The sequence below is a fragment of the Tachypleus tridentatus genome, chromosome 2 (genome assembly GCF_004210375.1).
Source record: "Tachypleus tridentatus isolate NWPU-2018 chromosome 2, ASM421037v1, whole genome shotgun sequence".
NCBI classification, from domain to species: domain Eukaryota; kingdom Metazoa; phylum Arthropoda; class Merostomata; order Xiphosura; family Limulidae; genus Tachypleus; species Tachypleus tridentatus.
The window spans coordinates 135555912-135577850 of record NC_134826.1 but is presented as its reverse complement, the minus strand read 5'-3'; the positions used below and the strand labels follow the sequence as shown (position 1 = coordinate 135577850).

The following is a 21939-nucleotide window of genomic DNA, read 5'->3' as shown; positions in this document are numbered from 1 at the left end:
ATCTACTAAACTGAAAGAGATTAAAAAATGTTGTAGGTCAATTATCAAGAAGTTAACCTCAGATAAGTATATATATATATATATGTTGGTAACTGAAATTAAATAATTGCATCTAAATGAAGCCAAGTATGTAAACAAACAAAATCACGAGAAAGGAAGGTGTTAAAGACAGCAAATCCGAACTTTTGATGATTATATTATAACCATAGACTGTCTTGAGATAAAAATTTAAAAATTTATGGTTATAATTAACGCAGTCCGCAGTCCTTCCTCATGATTTTGTTTTTTACTTATTTGGCTTCATTTGGATTTAATAATTTAATTTATTAAAATATATTCAGTGTATGCGAATGGTCGCTGTCTATGTCGCACCTTCCATTGCTTTGTTCAAGCTTTATGAAGTTAAGTATAATAGCTTTAACTAGTGACACATTAAGTTGAAACTATAATTTAGCCTAGCAAGCTGGTTAAAGTAATTAAATTGCTGTAAATGTAATAAAATATAATAGCAAAATATGTCTCACAATAAAAATTTGTAGTCACACTATATATATATATATTCACACACACACACATATATATATTGGTAATTATATACTCTTCAAAACAAGAAACGCAAAAGGGATATTTTTTTTATTTTAAAGAGAAATGTATGTAATAACGTTACAAGCTCAGAGTATGTGATGTTACACGTGTTAAGGCACTGATTATCAGACCAAAATGACAATAAAAGTTGTGCACTTTGAAAACGGAGGAAAACGTCGGATTTTTCGCCAAAACGCATGCGTGTCCAATAAATTTGTTTGAGAGATCTGCATGTCCTGCAAGTGCAACATGTGCAAAATCCCTATAAAAGTGACGAGTTCTCGGTTTCCATAGCTCAGTGTTAAGCCACCGACACGCAATACAGTTACGCCAAGACTGACTGAAGCGCAACGCAGCAACGCCATTGGTCGCTTGGAAGCAGGCGAATCTCGATCAGATGTTGCTAGAGTTGTGAATGTCCACCCAAGCACCATCACAAGGCTATGGAATCGTCACCAACAACATGGATCAACTCGTGACCGTCCACGATCTGGCAGACCTCGTGTGCAGGATGTTGACAGATTTGGTGGTGGCAGCGTCATGATGTGGGCTGCCATCGCCTACAATGCCAGAACAGACCTTTTGCACATTCGAGGGAATCTTACGGCTCAACGATACGTCGACGAGATTCTTAGGCCCCATGTGCAACCCATCATGGTGAACGTCAACGACGTTTTTCAACATGACAACGCCCGTCCTCACACAGCCCGACTCACCACTGTCTTCTTAAAACATCGCAACATCAACGTTCTTCCCTGGCCCACCAGATCACCAGATTTAAACCCCATCGAACATCTTTGGGACGAGTTGGACCGACGTCTGCGACGGCGACAACCTCAACCGCAGACTCTACCTCAGCTTGCAGCAGCTTTGCAGGCTGAGTGGACAGCCATTCCACAGGATGTGATTCGTCATCTCATCGCTTCCATGGGCAGGAGATGCCAAGCAGTTATTGACGGGGGGCATACTCGTTATTGACGTTGAGTGACGTTAAACTTCAACTAGTGAGCGTGGACTTCGCCTTTGCAGATTTTGGATGTTCAGCAGTGAATGTGCAAAGTTTCACACATGTCATACAGAACTACCCGGAATAAACTTGTTAACAATTTGTCTCATATTTTGCCTTTTGCGTTTCTTTTTTTGAAGAGTATATATATCTTAATACATGTATATCTACACTTATGGCCTGGCATGGCCAGGTGGGTTAAGGCATTCGACTCATATTCCGAGGGTCGCGGGTTCGAATCCCCGTCGCACCAAACATACTCGCCCTTTCAGCCATGGGGGCGTTATAATGTGATGGTCAATCCCACTATTCGTTGGTAAAAGAGTAGCCCAAGAGTTGGCGGTGGGTGGTGATGACTAGCTGCCTTCCCTCTAGTCTTACACTGCTAAATTAGGGACGGCTAGCGGAGATAACCCTCGTGTAGCTTTGCGCGAAATTCAAAAACAAATAAACAAATATCTATACCTATACTGTCGATACAACGTTTCTGTGATACCTAAAGAAAGCCATTGCCTAAAACGTTGTATCGACAATAGTATATATAATAAAATATACGTATGTCTGTGGTTGACTTCTTGGTGGTTCCACCTACAATATATTTACTATGCCTAACTTCCTACAGAATTTAATAAATTAAACTGAGCAAAATGTTATTTCCTGTGAGGAATTCCAGCTTGACATAACACTGTTTCTCAGCCCACAAGTAAACGTTCCAGTGTGTATGTTTTCTTATAGCAAAACCATCGGATTATCAGCTGAGTCTACCGAGGAAAATCGAACTTCTGACTTTGGCATTGTAAACCTGTAAACTTACCACTGTTCTAACAAACAAAAACAAACATTATTTGTAGTTTACGCATTTTGTGGAAGCTTTAATTGAACAAAACACAATACTCATACACACCCTCACACGAATATTATTTACCTATCATGGCTCTCAAATGTTTAAGTTAAATACTACACAGAGAATTCCCCGGTTGTACAGTGGTAGGTCTGCGGACTTAGTTAGTTTTTGTTTTTAATTTCATGCAAAGCTACACGAGGGCTATCTCCGCTAGCCGTCCCTTTTTTGCAGTGTAAGACTAGAGGGAAGGCAGCTAGTCACCCCCACCCCCCAACTCTTGGACTACTCTTTTACCAACGAATAGTGGGATTGAACGTCACATTGTAACACCCCCACGGCTGAAAGAGCGAGCATGTTTGATGCGACAGGGATTCGAACTCTCGACCCACAGATTACGAGTCGAGTGCCTTAACCATCTGGTCATACCGGGCCTCGAGGGTTTAGTTCCTCGTGGTGGACACAGCACATAACCTGATGTAATTTTCCGTTAAAACAAAAAAGCAAACAAAATTACAAAGAAAAGTAATGATAGAAAAACCTGTTTTTCGTGCCTTATTACGTTGGTACATCAATAACATAACTTAAATCAAACAGAAGTTCCTCACAAATTAGTTGGAAATTGCTTCACATAATGGATGGTATATTAATTTTTCTGTTATTGGACGATGATGTTAGAACGTGGCATAAATATGTACGATTAAAAATGTTGCTGTTGTTTCCTTACTGTAAAACAAATGATAAACTGCACTCTATTCATCGCTGAGAAATGAACTCTGTAATTTAACGTTGTAAGTCTACAGGCTTACCATTGACTAACTGGGGGGACGATACGAAATTAGGAATACAGAAGTTTAAATACAACACACCGGCTTTATTTTTTAACTCAGTTTTCAAACTAATTATTATTTTTATTTTTTACGCTGCAATCTGATATAACAGAATGTTAGCACATTCCTTCTCTTGTCACCAGTGAAACTCGTTATTGTCCACTAAATCATGATCTACCTACAAGTGAAAAAAATCAAAAAGAAACAAAAAAGAGCATAGGAAGGATCTAGGTTAGAGTATATTTCTTTTCCTAAAGTTTTTCTTTACTTTACCATTTGGTTCAAGTTCTAAGTGGCGCCTAAATGTGAGAATTTGAGTAGCCCGTGGGAGACGAGAATTTTAAAGTTTTCCTCGATTAGAAGTGTCACAATAAACCTAGAGAAGCTGTGAGGAGGCTTGGAGACAAGTGAAAATAAAAAAAAAACAATTATTTATAAGTCGGTTCCTTTACGAGAATGGGCGGACGTGGCTAGTGTATCAGATGATCGGCTGTTGGTGATACCTTTGTGACAAAAATCTGTTGTGCGCTTTGAGGCCGTGTGTGCGTTATAAGAGACGCATTCGAATCCCAGTATCCAACCTAACAAAAATAGCTAAATAGTTGGCGTGGATGGAGGTGCAGTTTATGATAAATATTTCATGTTTTGTTTCGTTGGATTACAAATGAAGCCCATTTAGAAATAAAAAGTTGCCAGTTTTTGGTAATTATACATTTTCTTTGCAACATGTGATTGCAAAATGAATTACATAAAGCAATATTTAATATCTTCGATATCCTTGTGAGGCACTAAATTCACAATGACCTTTACTTTTATTGTCTTGTGAATTTTATCATATTACTATTAGTTTGTTCTTTTTTGTCTTAAGTTTCTAAAGTATTTGTAGGTAAAATAATATTTTGTTGAGTTCAACAATATAGAATTATCACTCGATAACAGCTTATTTCACTATAAAATAATAGAAAGAGTCTTGTTTTTCTAACAATAATTTGAGTTTTAGTTAATTATTTATTGCTTACCTATACATCTCTTTATATTTCAATGAAATTCGTTCTTACCTTTCAAAACTGAAGAGAGCCATCAACCAAAAGAACAAGTGACGACAGAGGACGTCGACATAACTTTGTAACTGACAAAAAGCATCTCCAAATACCCATCCTCCTGAAATGTGTACAGAAAATAAATACTGAGCAATATCGAAATAAATCATTGAAACCATATTAAATGATATTTAACAGTAAAATCTGTTACAAATTACACGATTTTACATCTGTAGATTTTCTAAGCAACAAATACTGTAAATGTCGGGATGAATAAGTTTGAAACAAAATCATTTGCTCTTTAGTGAAATCTTAAATCTAATTATTGCACGTTGTATTTTAATTATTAGAAATAGTACGTAACTGTTTACATGTTTTCTTATGTGTTCCTTTAAAGTGCAGTTTAATCCTTTATATATTGTTCTGTTCTGCTTTAAATGTCTGTTAAGTTATTTGCGCATAAAACGAATAATTTTATCATATATTAATAACGACTCTATCTATATGTAAAGCATAAAAATAAAAAACCTGTGTATCTGTCTGTTTGTCCGTTATCTAACTACTCTTAGGTCGCTGGACCAACATTAACCAAACTTTCTGGAATGATAAGTTGAAACAAGGGGCATGTTACCAGATTAAAAATTCCTCTTCCCACATTATTGCTGTCATTAAGCATTTATTATCTTTATGTAAGTTAGTGATAATTTGGCGTCACGTCTTTAACGAAAATTGTTTGTTTTGGAAATTCGCACAAAGCTACTCGAGGGCTATCTGTGCTAGCCGTCCCTAATTTAGCAGTGTAAGACTAGAGGGAAGGCAGCTAGTCATCACCACCCACCGCAAACTCTTGGGCTACTCTTGTACCAACAAATAGTGGGATTGACCGTAACATGATAACGCCCCCACGGCTGAAAGGGCGAACATGTTTAGCGCGACGCGGGCGCGAACCCGCGGATTACGAGTCGCACGCCTTACGCGCTTGGCCATGCCAGGCCTTAACGAAAACATGTTAAATTTCCTACAACGCAACATACACACAACACGTGGGGAGATAGCACCTTCCATGGAGGAATCCAAGGAAAAAAAGATGCGTCAGTTATTACAAGAATACACAAACTCAGCTGAAGTTTCTAGTCACTCAGCTATCATACGTGTAATATGAGGAACCATTTCTTGAGTTATGTCATTTCCAACTTTGACTCGTGACCATAATTAATCGAGTGAAACACCGTGGAATGACAAAAAGAGTTGAATGTTTAAATCAAGTAACAGAAAGCTCCCCCCTACCGCCACTACTTTACCGATACCTCTTATTACAAACTCATCCTGGCCACCTCACGGTGTATACCATGTTTTATGTATGTACGTATTGAGTTCTTAAACCTTATAGAAAACTTTGGGTAAAGTAATAATAAATAATGTAACAGCATTACGTATCTCACGACGACTGGTATGGGTATTAACACTTTTAATAATAAAGCAGAGAACAACGTTTCGACCTTCTTAGATCATCTTCAAGCTAACCTGAGTAAATTATAGTATCAACATACTACAGGACCATACTAACAATAGCAGAAAGGCTTGAATAACACTACCGATTTGTCAACACTAAATGTTAGGGCGGCAAGGTGTGTTCTATTCATAATCAGGAGTGCTGTGAGTGTTTTAACATATCCAAAATATCTCGACGCGAGAGTTAACGAGCACCCTGAAGTAAAGCAAAAATAACAATATTTTTTATGCCCAATATTTTTGAGAATCAGATCCAATGGACTTTAAATCACTTGTAAATGTCTTCATCAGAAGTAACGCCTTGAGGAGGAGTACTTTTACCGTAACAAAAGCATGAAACTAAGATAATTATTTGTTGTTGTTTTTTACTTTCAGAATAGGTGGTCGTTCTGTCTATACCTGCTATCCTCAATCGTTTGTTAAAGGTGATGCTTATGATTTTATTTAACCGTTTCATGAAGCTATCAGGAAAATTGTTATTTAATAGATAGCCATCTGATCGGTAACACAACAATCGAACTCTAATGAACTATTTCCGGCAAACCAATAAATTCAATCCCATGTTACATGGCTACGTAACTTGCACCATACGATTAGAGTAACTCTTGCTCTTCGCCACCTTGCGTTTCAATACTAATCATACAATATAAATGTTTTGAACACAATATTACATTTAATGCTTTCTTACATACAATTGTACTTAAAGGTACACTTATTATGTAGCGTCTTCTAGTCAAGAAGAGGTCAAAGGGCGATATTTCCATGTCCAAAAAGAGCATTGAAATTTTTCTTGGTCTATTCCTCATATATTTGTTTATTTGAAGTTAAGCACAAAGCTACCCAATGGGTTAGTTGTTCTTTGCTCACCACGGGTATCTAAACCCGGTTTCTAGCGTTGCAAGTCCGCAGACATACCGCTGTGCCACTGGGGGCTCTTGTTATACCGATCTAACACCAACATGAATGCTATAGAGGTGCACTAAACTAGTTTTCAGGAGTCGGTTAGAAGATGTAAAAAAGGTTCCTTTTGTTTAGAAATCAGCTGTTCATAATTAACAATTTGTTTCTAACGGACAATATGTTGCTTGAAATTGTTAATCTGTGCTCTTAAATTGTGCTTTACACAAATGACAAGCAAAATTACTTAATGTGATCTTGATCTAGTGAGCAGAAAATAAATACCCAGTGATTACTTCATATTCTGTGACAACTGTCACCACTAGTTTGATTTATTACGGTTAAGGAAGGAGATGATATATCGAAGAAGCTTGACCAGATGATATTCGATTTCTATAATGCCTATCACAGAAACTAACCGTCAAAACAGTGAACAATTGGTGGGTATAACTACTGTGTCAACCGTTACCAGGTAGAAAATTCACAGCTGGACGGACTCGAGATCTATAACTCATTCATGGAATCCGGAATTTATAACATACCTATTTATTTTTGATACCTTAACATACTGTAACACTTATTTCTTGAATGGACGCGTTTCTCGAGCACTAAGAATTATTTGAATAAAATGCTAGGTTTATATTTTCGTCAGTGATTTAAAAATAGAAATACAAACTTGAATCTTCTGACAAAAATAAATTTTAATGTTCGTACAAGTTTAGATGGACTGTACATTTGCACTTGTATTGTATTTATAATGAGTCATAAGTCCTTGTTATGGTGTATCGCTAAAGTTTGTTTTGGAATTTCGCACAAAGATACTCGAGGGCTATCTGTGCTAGCCGTCCCTAATTTAGCAGTGTAAGACTAGAGGGAAGGCAGCTAGTCATCACCACCCACCGCCAGCTCTTGGGCTACTCTTTTACCAACGAATAGTAGGATTGACCGTCAAATTATAACGCCCCCACGGCTGAAAGGGCGAGCATGTTTGGCGCGACCGGGATGCGAACCCGCGACCCTCAGGTTACGAGTCGCACGCCTTAATACACTTGGCCATGCCGAGCCCTGTATCGCTAAAAGTCAAATATAAAGTGTTATGCGATTATTTTAAAATAACGAGTTGAAAACATTTTTTACTCAGTAGGATAAATACGGTTAATATAATTTGATTTCTTTCATACTGGTAAGTCATACCTTTCAGACGGGTTATTAGTATAAAAGATACAGCGGCAGTGTTGTGTAATTTGTTGTCCCAGAAGTTCTAAGATTTTTTCTTCTATCTTTAGATTATATTTTCATTTTTACTTTTATGTTCGTGAATTACAATTATCTGCAAGTATATGGTTGTTACTGAAACATTATTAGACTTGTGTTTATTTGCAAGTTTATATACTAAGTATGCGTAAATCATAACGTCCATGTCTTCTTCATCATAATTTGTTTTGTAAACAGTATATTGCTGTATTACATAAAATTATCTGTCACTGGCATATGGCTGAACTTGCGGCGGTGGATGCAACTCAAAACTACAGTTCTCAGATGGTGATGTAAATATTTTTCGTGTGAAAAAAAACATTGTACTTTTAAACTGAAAGAAACGTGAGTGTAATGTTGATACTAGCTAAAAAAATATTAGATAGCATTAAAAACTACACTATGCAACAAAATTTTTACTTTGTCTTGTTCCTGGGCAAAAAGTGTTATTTCCCAATTGCTTTTTTTGTTTTGGAATTTCGCACAAAGCTACTCGAGGGCTATCTGTGCTAGCCGTCCCTAATTTAGTAGTGTAAGACTAGAGGGAAGGCAACTAGTCATCACCACCCACCGCCAACTCTTGGGCTACTGTTTTACCAACGAATAGTGGGATTGACCGTCACATTATACACCCCCACGGCTGGGAGGGCGAGCATGTTTAGCGCGACGCGGGCGCGAACCCGCGACCCTCAGATTACGAGTCGCACGCCTTACGCGCTTGGCCATGCCAGGCCTCCCAATTGCTTACGCCTAAAGTAAATAGAAAAGACCTACTTTTCTTTTCGAATTTTGCTTTTGTGACCTGAAAGTGTATAATGAAAACATGATGGGAGACTATATTTGGGGCTGATACGTGAAAGTGATTTACGTTACAGTCGCAAATCTCGAAAAACTATTCATTTCTAAACATTTTTGTTCCTTTTTGTATAACTTTAGTATAAATACATGTAAATCTTAATTCATATGTTGTTTTATTCACACCTTATGTGAATGAAAATGTGCAAATGTGCCTATTTTAACATTACTAAATTTCATTATCCAGGTCACAAAAGCAAAGTTTGAAGGGAATAATGGCCATTTTCTGTACTTTTACAACATAAGCAATTAAGAAATAACACATACTATCCAGGAACACAATTTGTGTTGCATAGTGTCGTCGATCTGAGAGTGTTTTTAAAGAAGCGTATGTTTTAACAAAACTTATACACAGCATGTGTGACCTTGTTTCACTGGAAACCTGGACAGAAGATAATGTTCGAATTGAAACTACTTGTTTTTGCTCTCGCCTCGATTCCTGAAAGGTTGATTGTTTTATTTTGATTCTATGATGATACCTCTGATGATTTTGAAAATAGATAGTCCTGCAGTACAGTTTTATTGTAAAAAAAGTTCCAATGTCAGACCATTTTGTAGTAGATAGATTGTAGACAACGGTTCCCCAACGTCAGTCTTAACAGTCCATTCGCGCATAAACCCGTGAGTTGTACGTCCAGCAACTTTATATGCAATAGCATATTTCGTTATCCAGCTGCTTGAGGTATGCGACAATTTTATTGCTATGTCGTAGAAGCACGTGGCCTATGTCGCAATTTTAGACAACATACCCTTCTTCATTATTTTACCTGCTATTCCCGGGGCTCTTAGTTGGCTTTTGCCACTGACCCATGCGTTCGAGGATTGTTCTCTAATACAAAATAATGCAGTCTGCTAACTACAGCTTAAGTGTGACTTGTTCCAGATCTCTTTCTTAATGGTCTTGGTACACCATGGTGATCCACATTCCTCTGTTTCTTCATGTCATTAAGCATGAAAGATATACCCATCTTGAAACTTCTAACTTACCGATCTTTATCATTTAAGCATTTTGCGTCGTAAAGATCCGTCATACCCTATTCAAAAGCAATTAATTTCAGTTGGTAACGCCAAATAATGTAGAAATCTAGTTCTGATACATTCTATTCTACCGTGACCCTATATTAACTGTGGGTGTCACATGACATGCTGATGTGCATATAAAAATCGTATTAATATAAAGCGCTCAAACGTCTGTACATTTCAGCTCATGATTCTGTGACTCCCTAAAGAACGTCGCATTGCCTTTTAGATCACATACTTCCAAGGATCTTTTAGCAACTAAACAGCATTTCGTTGAAATGTTTGTTTTTTGAATTTTGCACAAAGCTACTCGAGGGCTATCGGTGCTAGCCGTCCCTAATTTAGCAGTGTAAGACTAGAGGGAAGGCAGCTAGTCATCACCACCCACCGCCAACTCTTGAGCTATTGTTTCACCAACGAATAGTGGGATTGACCGTCACATTATAACGCCCCCACAGCTGAAAGGGCGAGCATGTTTGGCGCGACGGGAATGCGAACCCGCGACCCTCAGATCACGAGTCGTACGCCTTAACATGCTTGGCCATGCCGGGCCTCGTTGAAATGAACCAGTGATATGGTGTACAAACACAGCTGTCTTGTGTTCTTATCTTTTCACACTGAATCATAGAGCATTGTCAGCTTCCTAACGTAATTTCTGATGTCTTATGTTTTTTCTATTATTAAAATAAACAATATGCGCAATGCTAAGAAGAAAAGCTGAAACAATATTTAGCATAAAATTTTCACGTCACGATTGTATTCTTGTTCATTAACCAATGCTTCACAATAGTCAGAAACATTAAAATGTCCTTAACGATGAATCGCTCTGTGGAAATTGTATGACTAAATGTGGTTCGCATACATACAGCTCAGTAAAAATCCGACTACATTAGTTCACACACTCAGTTTAATAAAAATCAGAATACGATTGTCACACACACAGAGTTCAATAAAAATCAAAGTGAATTACTTGGTATGTAATCGAAACTTAATAATAATCACACCTTTTATGCGACGACAATACACTGCCAAGAAATGATATTTAGAAAATAAATGTCGTTACACTTTGTGCAAAAAGTAGTTACAATTGAACAAACAAATTCATAAATACGTACACGTATCTGTAACACCAGAATTGCCCCATCAGTGGGTCAGCGGTATGTCTGCGGACTTACAACGCTAAAACAGGGTTTTGCTACCCGTGGTTGGCAGAGCACAGATAGCCCATTGTGTAGCTTTGTGCTTAACTCAACAACAACACCAGAATTTGATTTTGAAATAAGATATCTATGAGGAAATCATTCGTGTTCCAGAAAAAAAATGAAAAAAACGTAGCTACGAAACAGGGATGACAAATATTTTATTGGATTACCTCTTTCCATTAAACAGACGACACGACTGTACCTCTTTCCATTAAATAGAGGATACGACTGTACCTCTTTCCATTAAACAGAGGACAAGACTGTATTTTCGACCTGCAGTAGCGTTCGGCTCGGCATAGACAGGTGGTTAGGGTGCTCGATTCGTAATGTGAAGATCGCGAGTTCGAATTCCTGTAACAACAAACATGCTCGCCCTTTCAGCCGTGTGGGCGTTATAACGTCACAATCAATTCCACTATTCCTTGGTAAAAGAGTAGCCCAAGAGTTGGCAGTGGTTGGTGATGACTATTTGCCTTCCATCTTGCCTTAGACCTCTAAATTAGAAACAGCTCGTGCAGATAGCGCTCGTGCAACTGTGCGAGAAATTTATAAAACAAATAAGTAGGCAGTAGAATTGGTCTTTCAAACGAAGAATAAACTCTACATGAAACAGTAAAAGCTGGATATGTTTCAAAACTCAACTTCAAAATATTGTGTGTAACAAAACAAAGTAATTCAACCAAGAATCTTCCTATCTAATGGAACAAAGCACATAATGGGCTTCTTGTGCTCTGCCTACCACGCTATTTCTAGCGTTGTAAATTTGTAAACATACCGCTGGGCCACTTGGGTTTTTTTTCTGGTCAGTGTTGAAAAGTCCGATTGTAATAGACGTAATTGAATTTGCTGTTTTTAAATATTGCTATAATGTTTTCAGAGATCCAGGCCGCTAAAGGATATTATGACATATGTTTGACTGTACCAGTGCTCCCTTTCATATATGGGTCTGAATACGTTCATGGCCGCTGAAAATCGGGACTTGTGCATAATACTTTCTGGTTCTCGTCTTGAACCATTTTTGAATTAAGCATTACCTCAAACGAGGTAAAAACATTAATACTGTAAGAGCTCCTTGAGCCTTATTTTACATGTAAATAATACATGAATCAACATTAACACATACCAAAATACTAGCCCGGCATGGCCAGATGGCTAAGGCACTCGACACGTAATCCTAAAGTCGTGGATTCGAATTCCCGTAACGCCAAACATGCTCGCCCTTTCAACCATGGGGCTTTATAATGTGACGGTCAATCCCACTATTCATTGGTAAAAATGTAGCCCAAGAGTTGGCGGTGGGTGGTGATGACTAGCTGCCTTCCCACTAATCTTACACTGCCAAATGAAAAACGGCTAACAAAGATAGCGCTCGTGTTGCTATTCGTGAAATGCAAAACAAAATATAGGGCTCGTACTGGAAACCTGTACAATCAAACCAAATTACTATTATAAATTCAGTTACACAATTATATCATTAGAAGGTTCACGTTTGTTTGTTTTTAATTTCGATCGAATCTACACGAGGCTATCTGCGCTAGCCGCCCCTAACTTAGCAGTGTAAAACCAGACGCAAGGCAGATAATCATCACTACCCACCACCAATTATTGAACTCTTCTTTTACCAACGAAAGACTGAAAGGGAGAGCATGTGTGGCGCGACGGATATTCGAACTTGCCACCCTTCGATTACGAGTCGAGTGTCTTAACTACCTGGCCATGCCGGACACTCGTTGAAAGGACAAAATACATAAAATATACTCTTCAAAAAAAGAAACGCAAAAGGGATATTCTTTTTATTTTAAAGAGAAATATATGTAATAACGTTACAAGCTCAGAGTATGTGATGTTACACGTGTTAAGGCACTGATTGTCAGACCAAAATGACAATAAAAGTTGTGCACTTTGAAAACGAAGGAAAACATCGGATTTTTCGCCAAAACGCATGCGTGTCCAATAAATTTGTTTGAGAGATCTGCATGTTCTGCAAGTGCAACATGTACAAAATCCCTATAAAAGTGACGGGTTCTCGGTTTCCATAGCTCAGTGTTAAGCCACCGACACGCAATACAGTTACGCCAAGACTGACTGAAGCACAACGCAACAACGCCGTTGGTCGCTTGGAAGCAGGCGAATCTCGATCAGATGTTGCCAGAGCTGTGAATGTCCACCCAAGCACCATCACAAGGCTATGGAATCGTCACCAACAACATGGATCAACTCGTGACCGTCCACGATCTAGCAGACCTCGTATGACGACGCCCGGACAAGATCGCAACATCCGGTTACGTCCCCTTCAGGATATGACCACCACCGCGACGTCTACTGCCTCAACCATACCAGGGCTGCGTAGGATTTCCGATCAGACCGTACGCAACCGTCGACGAAATTCTTAGGCCCCAATGTGCAACCCATCATGGTGAACGTCAACGACGTTTTTCAACATGACAACGCTCGTTCTCACACAGCCCGACTCACCACTGTCTTCTTGAGACACCACAACATCAACGTTCTTCCCTGACCCCCAGATCACCAGATTTAAACCCCACCATCGAACATCTTTGGGACGAGTTGGACCGACGTCTGCGACGGCGACAACCTCAACCACAGACTCTACCTCAGCTTGCAGCAGCTTTGCAGGCTGAGTGGACAGCCATTCCACAGGATGTGATTCGTTATCTCGTCGCTTCCATGGGCAGGAAATGCCAAGCAGTTATTGATGTACACAGGGGGCATACTCGTTATTGATGTTGAGTGACGTTAAACTTCAACTAGTGAGCGTGGACTTCGCCTTTGCAGACTTTGGATGTTCAGCAGTGAATGTGCAAAGTTTCACACATGTCATACAGAACTACCCGGAATAAACTTGTTAACAATTTGTCTCAAATTTTGCCTTTTGCGTTTCTTTTTTTTGAAGAGTATTTATATGACGTGTGAAAGTTTACTCATGATTGTGTTGCGCATGTGTGAGTTTATATTAAATAATAATTGAATTGTATATCATCGATAAGATCTTCTACATGAAGAGTTAAACTGCTAACCTTGAGAATACAAATCGTTATGTTCCATGACGTCATGCACAAATAGCCCCGACATATGGATACTGAAGAAGACTTATAATTGAATAAAGATCCTGCTATGGCAAAATTAGTCTCATTATTACCTTAGTCTCCATTTGTCAGTATGGATAAAGATCCTGCTATGGCATTATTAGTCTCATTGTTACCTTATTCTCCATTTGTCAGTATGGATAAAGATCCTGCTATGGCATTATTAGTCTCATTGTTACCTTATTCTCCATTTGTCAGTATGTATAAAGATCCTGCTATGGCATTATTAGTCTCATTGTTACCTTATTCTCCATTTGTCAGTATGTATAAAGATCCTGCTTTGGCATTATTAGTGTCATTGTTACCTTAATTTCTATTTGTCAGTATGGATAGAGATCCTGCTATGGCATTATTAGTCTCATTGTTACCTTATTCTCCATTTGTCAGTATGGATAAAGATCCTGCTTTGGCATTATTAGTCTCATTGTTACCTTAGTCTCCATTTGTCAGTATGGATAAAGATCCTGCTATGGCATTATTAGTGTCATTGTTATCTTATTCTCCATTTGTCAGTATGGATAAAGATCTTGCTTTGGCATTATTAGTGTCATTGTTACCTTATTCTCCATTTGTCGGTATAGATAAAGATCCTGCTTTGGCATAATTAGTGTCATTGTTACCTTAATTTCTATTTGTCAGTATGGATAAAGATCCTGCTTTGACATTATTAGTCTCATTGTTACCTTAGTCTCCATTTGTCAGTATGGATAAATATCCTGCTATGGCATAATTAGTTTCATCGTTACCTTAGTCTCCATTTGTCGGTGTGAATAAAACCTCGATGTACACATATAAGTACAGCTCGATTAATACCACAGAATATAGAGAGTCATGCCAAGAATACAACGGCCCAGGAATTAGCAATATTTTTTCGAGTTTGCAGAATTGGATGATGAAAAACCAATCGAAGGCAGTGAGAAACCGTCAGGTGGCACTCAGATAACTTATGTTCACGGTGAGTAAAGAAACAATGCAGTTCCAGTCACTTCGATGAAACAATATCTGAATTGCCCGCGCATCCAAAACCAATAGAACGTACTCTTCCCAATGGGAAAAGAATGTGGAAAATAAGTCATGTCAAACTATTGTAAAGTCGGTATGGATGTGCCTCGTTACCAACACACATTGTCTTCATAGCATGGAGTACAGTAGCAGTATATCAAAACGGAAACCACTTTAATCAATTTGATATCGTACACGGATAACAGTAGATGTCACAGGTGATATCACACTCTTCTACTGGCGAGTCCAGATTGACTTACTCCTCGTACAGTTGACATATCTTAGTTTGGTGACATAGAAACCACCTTAACTGTCACAAAAGTATACGGCAGTAATTCTATTATGGAGTGGAGTACCATTACGGAAGCTGGACGGTCATAGCTGGTTGTGTGGAAAGAAGTGATCACTTCTGCCCGAGGAAAGGTACCTGCCACTGACTGACTAAATCAAGGCAGTGTTGAAAAATGAAGTTCCTGTTCAGAGTCACAAAAAGTGACAGCTTAATGGGCATTATTATCACTCTGATGTGGCCAAACCAGTCACCCTACAAAAACCCATTAGATCTTATATAGTAGGATAAACCCTGTGTAAGTGTCTTAAAAAAAACAACTTCTTTGGACACCCTCATTCACGTACTGTGATGCGATTCCATAGACCTAAATTTCAAACCTCATAATTACGATGTGTTACCGAGTTTCTGCCTTTAACATTGAAAAACAAGATCCACTAAACACTACTGTCAATTTTACGTACATGCTCCATGCTTGTTAATTTAATAAAATAACTTCTTTCTTTATTTCAATGTTAGTCTGTTACTGTTTGCTATCACAAATTGCACATAATGAGTTCAGTCCCACATCTATAGCTACACCAGGCTATCTGCTAAGCCCACCGAGGGGAATCGAACCCCTGATTTTAGCGTTGTAAATCAGCAGACTTACCACTGTGCTAGTGAGAGGCTATAGGGTATTAAGATTAAAACTGTCAGAATGTTACGACGTACAATTTTGTAACGTTAGATCTTACATTGCTAGAGCGATAGAGTGCTAAGACCTAGTCCGGCATGACCAGGTGGTTAAGGCTTTAAACTCGTAATCTGATGGTCACGAGTTCGAATCCTCGTCAAACAAACATGACCGCCCTTTCAGCTGTGAAGGAGTTATAATGTGATGAACAATCTCACCATTCGTTGGTAAAAGAGTAGTCCAAGAGTTGGCGGTAGGTAGTGATGACTAGCTGACTTCTCTCTAGTTTTCAAAAAATCCATAAACCCTTCTTGTTAGAACATTTGATGGCATGGCCAAGCGTGTAAAGTCGTGCGACTCGTAATATGAGGGTCGCGAGCTCGCATTCTCGTCGTGCTAAACATGCTCGCCCTTTCAGCCGTGGGGGCGTTATAATGTTACGGTCAATCCCACTATTCGTTGGTAAAAGGGTAGCCCAAGAGTTGGCGGTGGATGGTGATGACTAGCTGCCTTCCCTCTAGTCTTACACTACTAAATTAGGGACGACTAGCACAGATAGCCCTCGAGTAGCTTTGTGCAAAATTCAAAACAACAACAATTTCCACCCCAGGAAACATTTAACTACGGCCATGTTACCATGACAACACAATTCCAATGAATTGTAGATACAATTAATGGTAAGTATAAACATTTGCGTAACATTTCTGAAAACTTCGGGACAGCGTGAAGTTAACGTCCACCTTTAACGTCGTCCAATTGTTCCTGAAAACCAGTTTTAATTTGTTGTGTTAAATACTTTGTTATGAAATTTGGCATTTTATAGTGTTACTAGCATAAAATACGTGTAATCTGTTTCACGATTAAACCTTCCCCCTCTAAAGTGTGACAGAGGCTCCAGTGTACCAGTCAATCTCCTCCAAAACGCAAATCAACCTGGCAGAGGTTTAGTTTAGACAGAGAGAAATCTGAAGAATTCTCTCCCCAACATGGGTGGTCAGGAACGTTGTGGTTCCTCTTCGTCCCTTCACATGAATGATTACTTAATTTTGCTTGGAAATTTTCCTGTATTTTACTTTTACTTCTTTACTTTAAGGTGATGAATTGCGGTGAGGCAGTATAAAGTTGACGGGTGAGAAAGGGGTGCGGCGAGAAATAGGTAGCACAGGAGCCCGAAAAGCAGATATCAACTTGAAAGACCCGATTCAGGGTTGGAAACCTCAATATCTTCAGTTACTTTTATAACTATCTAACGGGAGGTTCAGTACACAGCAAACACTCCCTTGTAATAGCTGAATAATTAAGTGAAATTTGGCTCCACTAGCTTGTGAGAAAGGTGTGAACACGGTTTCAAACATGGCGTCCTCGAATCCCGAGGGGAAAAACAGAAAAACAAAATGCGATGCCATATTTGGGTTTATCTACCCTGAAATCCTGGTATCAGACTCCCTATTATGCTCGGGTGATCTTCCGGCAGAGTTTCATCCCCTCTGTAAGGGGTGAGGGTGAGAATGTAAGATCCGCCATATTGATAAGAACATACACTGAGATCGATATCAAGTTTGGCTCTGATAAACTCAGAGTCGTGGGAAGAGTTAGACACACATAAATAAAAGCTTGTTAGTTTTAGAATTAAGCACCAAGCTTCGCAAGGAGCTGTCTGTGCTCTACCTACCAAGAGTATCGAAACCCGGTTTCTAGCGGTGTGAGTCAGCAGACATGCCGCCTGTGCCACTGAAGGCAAAATATAATCTTAAGAAATGAAGAATATAGTTGAGTTCTCTAAACTGAACTCATTGAATGTGTGAGGTTCAGAAATTAAAAGGTAATGAATGTACTTTGGTGAAGAAACTTGATGTTCCAGAATTGTGCAAGGTTACCAGAGTTTATACATTCAAACACTTAACATTTCAGTTAAAAGGAAATCAGCATTTTATGTCAAATGATAAATTAAATGGTTCTTGTTGTTTTGAATTAAGCCCAAAGCTACACAATGCTCTGCCCACCATGGGTATCAAAACCCGGATTCTTGCATCGTAACTCCGCAGGCGTACCGCTGTGCCACTTAGGGTAGCTGGTTATTTATTTCTATTTCTACTTATTGTAAAGAATTAAAACAAACGAAGGGTTTGTTAGTTTTTAGCGCAAAGCAACAGAACAAACTCTCTAAGCTCTATATTTAACTGCGTGGAATTGAACTCTCAATTTTATATTCGTAATTCCTGATACTTAACATACATCAACTGCGAGACCTCATAAGAGAAGAGAGTTTACGATCGCTCGAAGTGCGCAGATATCGCTCGTGTAGCTTCGCGCGAAATTTAAAAACAAACAAATCGCTCAAAGTAGTTCTTCAACTTTTGCATTTAAGCTGAAGGATTATTTATTATACCATAATAAATTACCATAAATAAGTTACCATAAAATCTGTACAGGATATCTTTTGGCAGAGTTTCGGTAACATAAATTCTCTGTTAATAACGGTCTAATGCATACATTAAATTTGATTTATATATATATATATATACCAACGATTAATTGTCTAAGAGATACAGAGCACGACTCAATGTGGTGGTCACGATCCATCCTGATATAAATTATGTGACCCACAGAAATCATAACCAATATTTTCACTAAATCATCCAATCTATGTAATATTTTGTGTTTTTATCACAAAACTTAACTATTCTCACGGTAGTTTCATCTTTCTATCTAGTTTGTCTTTGTCGTTGTAATGGTTACATCTCGTCGCTACGACAAACCTTATCAATTTTCTAAAGTAATAATAGTTTCATCTTGTTGTTACGACAAGCCTTATCAAGTTTATCTAAACTAATCGTAGTTTCTTCTTATCCTTAAGACAGCCTTATTAATTATCTAAAGTAATAATAGTTTCATCTTGTTGTTACGACAAGCCTTATTAAGTTTAAATAAAGTACTCACGGTTTGCTATTTCATCCGTTAACTTTTATCATACATACTGGTGAATAAAAGACATTTTAATACCAGAAATAAACGAGTTTGTATCACCAAATCACTTTAGTTTTTAATTGGACACACAAAGTTTCGCTTCACAGCTTCTGCCACTGGAACACACACCGTAACTAACAGCACAAAGCTTCAAATAATTTAAATAATAAATTTGAATCTACAGCATGCCTGAGTAATCCAGCGTGCGTTTTACATAATAAGTATCATATCGTATTGTTGAAACGATTAAAAGCTAGCTGTAGTAAACAAATTACAGACCGAAATAACAAAAGATAAAATAAATAATTATAATCAGAGGTACCATCTTTTCTCCTTATTCATCTATGGTATTAGTTGTTCACTAAGAAGAAATTGGTTAAATCATCTTTCAGTGGAGCTAATAGCTTTGGTCAAAAAGAATAGTTGTTTCGTATCATGTGTTATTTTTCCATGGTGCCTAAAGTTATAATTATTGTACTTTTTCATCTTATCTTTTATTATTTCAATCTGTAACTTCGACTTAACTTTTCTTTACTACAGTTAGCAGACAATTAATTCATGAATACAATTATTTCGATGAAAAGATGTGCTAATTTATGTGTCAAACGCACGCTACAGATTCGATTAGAATTTATTTGAATATTTGTATCGTTTTTTTTTTAATTTGGTAGTTTTGAATTTCGCGCAAAGCTACACGAGAGATATTTGCGCTAGCCGTCCCTAATTTAGCAGTGTAAGACTCAAGACCCACCGCCAACTCTTGAGGTACTCTTTTACCAACGAATTGTGGGATTGACCGTCACATTATAACTCCCCCCCCATGGCTGAAAGGGCGAGCAAGTTTGATGCGACGGGGATTCGAACTCTCGACCCTCGGATTACGAATTGAGTGCCTTAACCACCTGGCCATGCCAGGTCCTAGAAAAATAGATCCGGCAATAGATCTGACGAATAGTTGGATTGACCGTCACATAATAACACCACTATGACTGAAAGGGCGAACATGTTTGGTGTGATATGGATTCGAACCCGCGACCCTCAGACCGCGAGTCGAGCGCCCTAACCACACGGCCATGTCGGGCCGATTTGTACCATCAGTTAAGGTTTGTCTTTAAGAGGCATTTTATCGAGTTTATGTTTGTGATTTTTTTTTTCCTTAAAGCAAAGCGATATCGAGCTATCTGCTGAGTTCACCGAGGGCAATCGAACCCTGATTTTAGCGTTGTAATTCCGTAGACTTATTGCTGTAACAGCGGGGAACCCGAGTCTATACAAAGAAGCTTTTTTTTTTCATTATTAAACGCTCTACCAAGTTTATTTAAAATTGTCATAATTTCATCCTGTTGCCATGACACGCTCTGTCACGTTCATCCAAATTCTTTATTGTAAGATTACACAGTAAGTCAATAAGATATAATTATAATATAGCTGCAGACACTTAAATTATTACATTGTTAACCAGAATATTCTGTGGCATTTCAAACTAAATTTTGTAATACAAATAGTTCATATAAAAATGTTAACATATTGTATATTGTTATCGCTTTTCTTCTGAATTTTCTCAACCTTTTGTATTCATGTACTATCCAGTTTCCATTACCTGCTGTCTGTGACTTCTGAAAGTGTATCAGTTGTGTCTCTCTACAATTAAAAACCCGGTATGGCCAGATGGGTTAAGGCGTTCGACTCGTCATCCGAGGATCGCTGGTTTGAATCCGTGTCACATCAAACATGCTCGCCCTTTCAACCGTGGGGACGTTATAATATGACGGTCAATCCCACTATTCGTTGGTAAAGAGTAGCCCAAGAGTTGGCAGTGGGTGGTGATAACTAGCTGCATTCCCTCTAATTTTGCACTGCAAAATTAGGGACGGCTAGCGCAGATAGCCCTCGTCTAGCTTCGTGCGAAATTCAGAAACAAACAACTCTTTATTTATATGTAAACGAAAAATATAATGTCCACACTTGCGTGGATACTATATTGTTGCTTTTTACAAAATCTATAAATCGACCATAAGTTTTCTCCCTGCGAGATATCTTTCTGTTGATCTACTCAAGTTAGAAACGAAACACGATATTCCATACTTACAGAAAACTTAAGACTTACTCATGACGATTGATGTTACCCATGTTACTGGTCGTTGTCATACAACATCGTTAAAGATATGAGCTCTATTTTTATCATCTAATTGTTTTGACTTGCTTCTACAATCTATGAGATTGTAGCAATATCCCTGAAGACTGAAAAGGTATTATATACTGTTGAATGAAAGTATGAAAAATGAAAGTGGTTCAACAGTATTCAGTACTAATTGTTTACGAGAAATTGTAGAGAATGAGAAAAATATGAAAAACTTTAAATTTCTGTGCCAAGTTAAGAGCACTGAAAACGTATATGCCTCAGTTAAACGTATATGGAACAAAGATACTTGGTACAAACATTCACAGAACTCAAAAAAAAAAAGATTGATAAAGCCCAAAACTTCCAATATGGACACATATTACAATACAGAATGGAACCAAGTCAAAATAACCTATAAAGAAAACAACATAAAATCCAGGAAAATAAAAGGAGTTCTCCACGTTAGAACAACAGTATCTGCACTCAACAAGATCAACAACCTGCGGAGCAAACTTCCCAAAAATCATTCGATGACAATCTTTGTTTAGAAAATCAACCGACCAATCAGAAACCACCTCCACTCAACCCTCAACCAATCAAGAAAATAGTACACGGAAACCCTAGAAATAGAAACGAAACAACGTTTACAGCCGTGAATTGGGTCAACGAGAGAAGATCGGAAAATCATCTTCAAAAAAGAAACCTTCCATCATGTTGTCCATTGTAAATCCTTT

General features: G+C 38.2%; 1 protein-coding gene across 1 annotated transcript in view; it reads right to left on the bottom strand.

Moving 5' to 3' along the window:
- The window catches only part of LOC143245192 (uncharacterized), a 49148-nt gene that overhangs the window by 5920 nt on the left and 21289 nt on the right, over positions 1 to 21939 (bottom strand). The window contains exon 2 of the mRNA XM_076491246.1: positions 4321 to 4423. Coding sequence (XP_076347361.1) covers positions 4321 to 4423 — 103 coding nt within the window. The remainder of the gene's footprint in view (positions 1 to 4320; positions 4424 to 21939) is intronic.